The sequence below is a fragment of the Drosophila miranda genome, chromosome 4, assembly GCF_003369915.1.
Source record: "Drosophila miranda strain MSH22 chromosome 4, D.miranda_PacBio2.1, whole genome shotgun sequence".
In the NCBI taxonomy this organism is placed as follows: Eukaryota; Metazoa; Arthropoda; class Insecta; order Diptera; family Drosophilidae; genus Drosophila; species Drosophila miranda.
Window position 1 is genome coordinate 6,306,887 of NC_046677.1, and position 2,632 is coordinate 6,309,518.

At 38.1% G+C, this 2,632-nt stretch overlaps 1 protein-coding gene across 1 annotated transcript; it reads left to right on the plus strand.

Annotated features, from left to right (window-relative positions):
* Positions 1-298: 298 nt before the first annotated feature.
* LOC108161662 lies at positions 299-1,017 on the plus strand. The gene is made up of 2 exons (XM_033393954.1): positions 299-725; positions 786-1,017. The coding sequence occupies exons 1-2, from the start codon at positions 522-524 to the stop codon at positions 1,014-1,016; spliced, it is 435 nt and encodes a 144-aa protein (XP_033249845.1). The 5' UTR covers positions 299-521; the 3' UTR covers position 1,017.
* The last annotated feature ends 1,615 nt before the right edge of the window (positions 1,018-2,632 follow it).

Here is a 2,632-nt window from a genome sequence, read left to right on the forward strand (position 1 = left end):
ATATGCATACATGTATATTCTTTGCTATGAAAGAACAGTCAGCACAACATTTATTCGGACAACCCGTCTATTTCCACATTCTTTTCAAATAACTTGAAAACAATTTAATTTTAACAAACAAATTTTATTCCATTATGAAGATCCATGTTACTAATACTAATTTTAAACATAACACCGAAAAAAACCCTTTTTTAGCATATAAAAACAACATAAAAGTATTAAAAAGGCACAACAATTATTCGGACACATTGTAGTTTGTACGAAAAATAATTGTTTTCTCCCAGTTTTATTTGTGTTTTTCCCAATTATAAAGAAATAAACGGGTGTCCGAATAAATGTTGTGCTGACTGTATGTGCACGTACGCAAAGTAAACCTAACTGTTCTTTTCATCCTCTTTATACAATCTTGTCTGCTTTTTGGCAGACACACATACTATGAAAGCCTAACTATTGCTTTTTTAAACGACGCCGAAACGACGAGCTATTGCCGACTTCAGTGGTGTTTACGATATTCGTGTGAAATGACAAATAATTTTAATTATTACTACTGTTGCAAGCACGCACCGTCGCACCACCCTACACCGGGAAGCGATGAAATGAGTGCTCCGCAGGTCCGTGCTCCCCAACAAGTGCCCAGCGGAGGATACGCCAGACGAATGATGGAGTTATGGACATCCATTGTGGAAACTGAGGAGCAGCAAAAGAAACAAGAACTGTTCGACAAAGTAAGCAGTCACTAATAATCTCCTTTAATTAGACTTTCAAATCAATTTGCATCCCATCAGGGTCCCCTAACTGTTGAAGCAGACATGCGAAATTCAGATGCATCAAACATCTTCGCCCGCCCTGAAAGCTCCGAACAAAATCGGTGCACAAACTCCATTGGGCAAGATCATTTTGATCACTCCAAGAACCCAGCAGCCGGAGCTCGGAGCTCTGAGTCTATTAATGGTGACTACCGGTATTGTCCAGGCCCAGAACACCAACAGCTCGGTAACGGTGCAACAGGCTGGTGATGGTCAGAATTAGCGTCAGACCGTGCAGGTAGGTTACCCATCAAAGAATTCCTCTAGAGGAATCAATTAACACTCCTCTCTGCTCTTGCAGGTGCCCTGTCTGTCCCCGGCCTCTGACCATTCTGCCACTCCCGTTTGGATCGAGGAACAAGATGTTCTTCTCCAGCCCTCCGTAGACATGGTTCTGGGGGACGCTGATGGCCCCAATGACGCTAATGCCATCATTTCTCCTGTCCCACAACTCGGGGGCTTAGGCCAACAAACAATGCCGGGAATACTCAAAATTTTCAATGCGAACGCAGACGTCCGATCAGAGTGGCAAAAGCTGAGACGTGGCTCTGCAAAACTGAAATGCAGGCAAAGAGGTCGCATTGCGGACATAGTATTTGATTACTTTCAAACTAGGAACATCGAATTGAACCGCCAACGCTGCCTTGTCCTTGCCCAGGAGATCGTGACACGACTCGAGCACGAGGAAATTAACGATTGGGCTAAGAAAGGCGGAGTTATCTACGAACGGATGCAAACTCGGAAACGTGCCGTAAGTTTTTGTAGGAATACAAAATAAAATGAATATATATTTATTTGTCTCCTTTTTTTGCAGATTAGGAAGAAAGAAAGGATGGAAAAATAACAAATATGTTAATTTATTGATATGTTTCTTGTAGTAATTTTTATTTCCTTAATAATTTTAAATAATAATAATTTTAATAATAATAGTTTCCTTAATAAAAATAATATATAAAACATATATAAAATAATATATAGATCAGGCACGATCAGGAATTCCATCACGAATTAGTATTACAATTAGTAATGTATTAACTAACATGTATTATGTAGTCTACATGTCCACATTTATACACGGTTTCTACATTGGTGTTGTATAATAATGATAAATAATAAATAAAACACTATAAACTAGGGTTTAACACGTTTACGTACACGCGGTAAAATTCACCGTGATTTTACCGCGAAAGGCTGCGGTAGAGCATAGTTCACCGCGATAGAAAGGGTGGAAATTTGCCGCATTCTTTCCAGTCTCCAAAACCCTTCACTGCTGATAACTTATACTTAGCCCACTTAAGCCCCCTTTATTTAAACAGCATAATCACTTGATTTAATCCTCGGAGTATAATACATGTAATAATAATAATACATTCTCCTGTAGGCCCATCCTATCCTTTATCTTTACTTAAGCAAAACATCACGATATCTTTCACCTATGTAATCTCCGCTAAAATTCTTCAAGATTCTTAATTTTCGTGAAGTGCTTTTTAAAACCCACTGGTCAGCAATGGGTTAATATATGTCCATGATCGAAAATCATATTCCTCGATTTTTATATTCGGCTTAATATTACTCGCTAGTTAGTGCCCTCAATAGTGAACACATAGTTTTATCCGATATTTCCTACACAATTGGCTAATTTTAAATACTCCCTTGTATTGCATTTTTTGTCAAATAAGGTTTAAACAAATTTTTAAATGTAGAAACGGATAGAATTTCTAGAGATGTCGAGTGTCACAGTAATCTCCATTGCAACGTTATCGATGTATCGATAGGTATAACAGCTGTTGTTAATTATTCATTCTTATAAAACTGCTATTAATTAC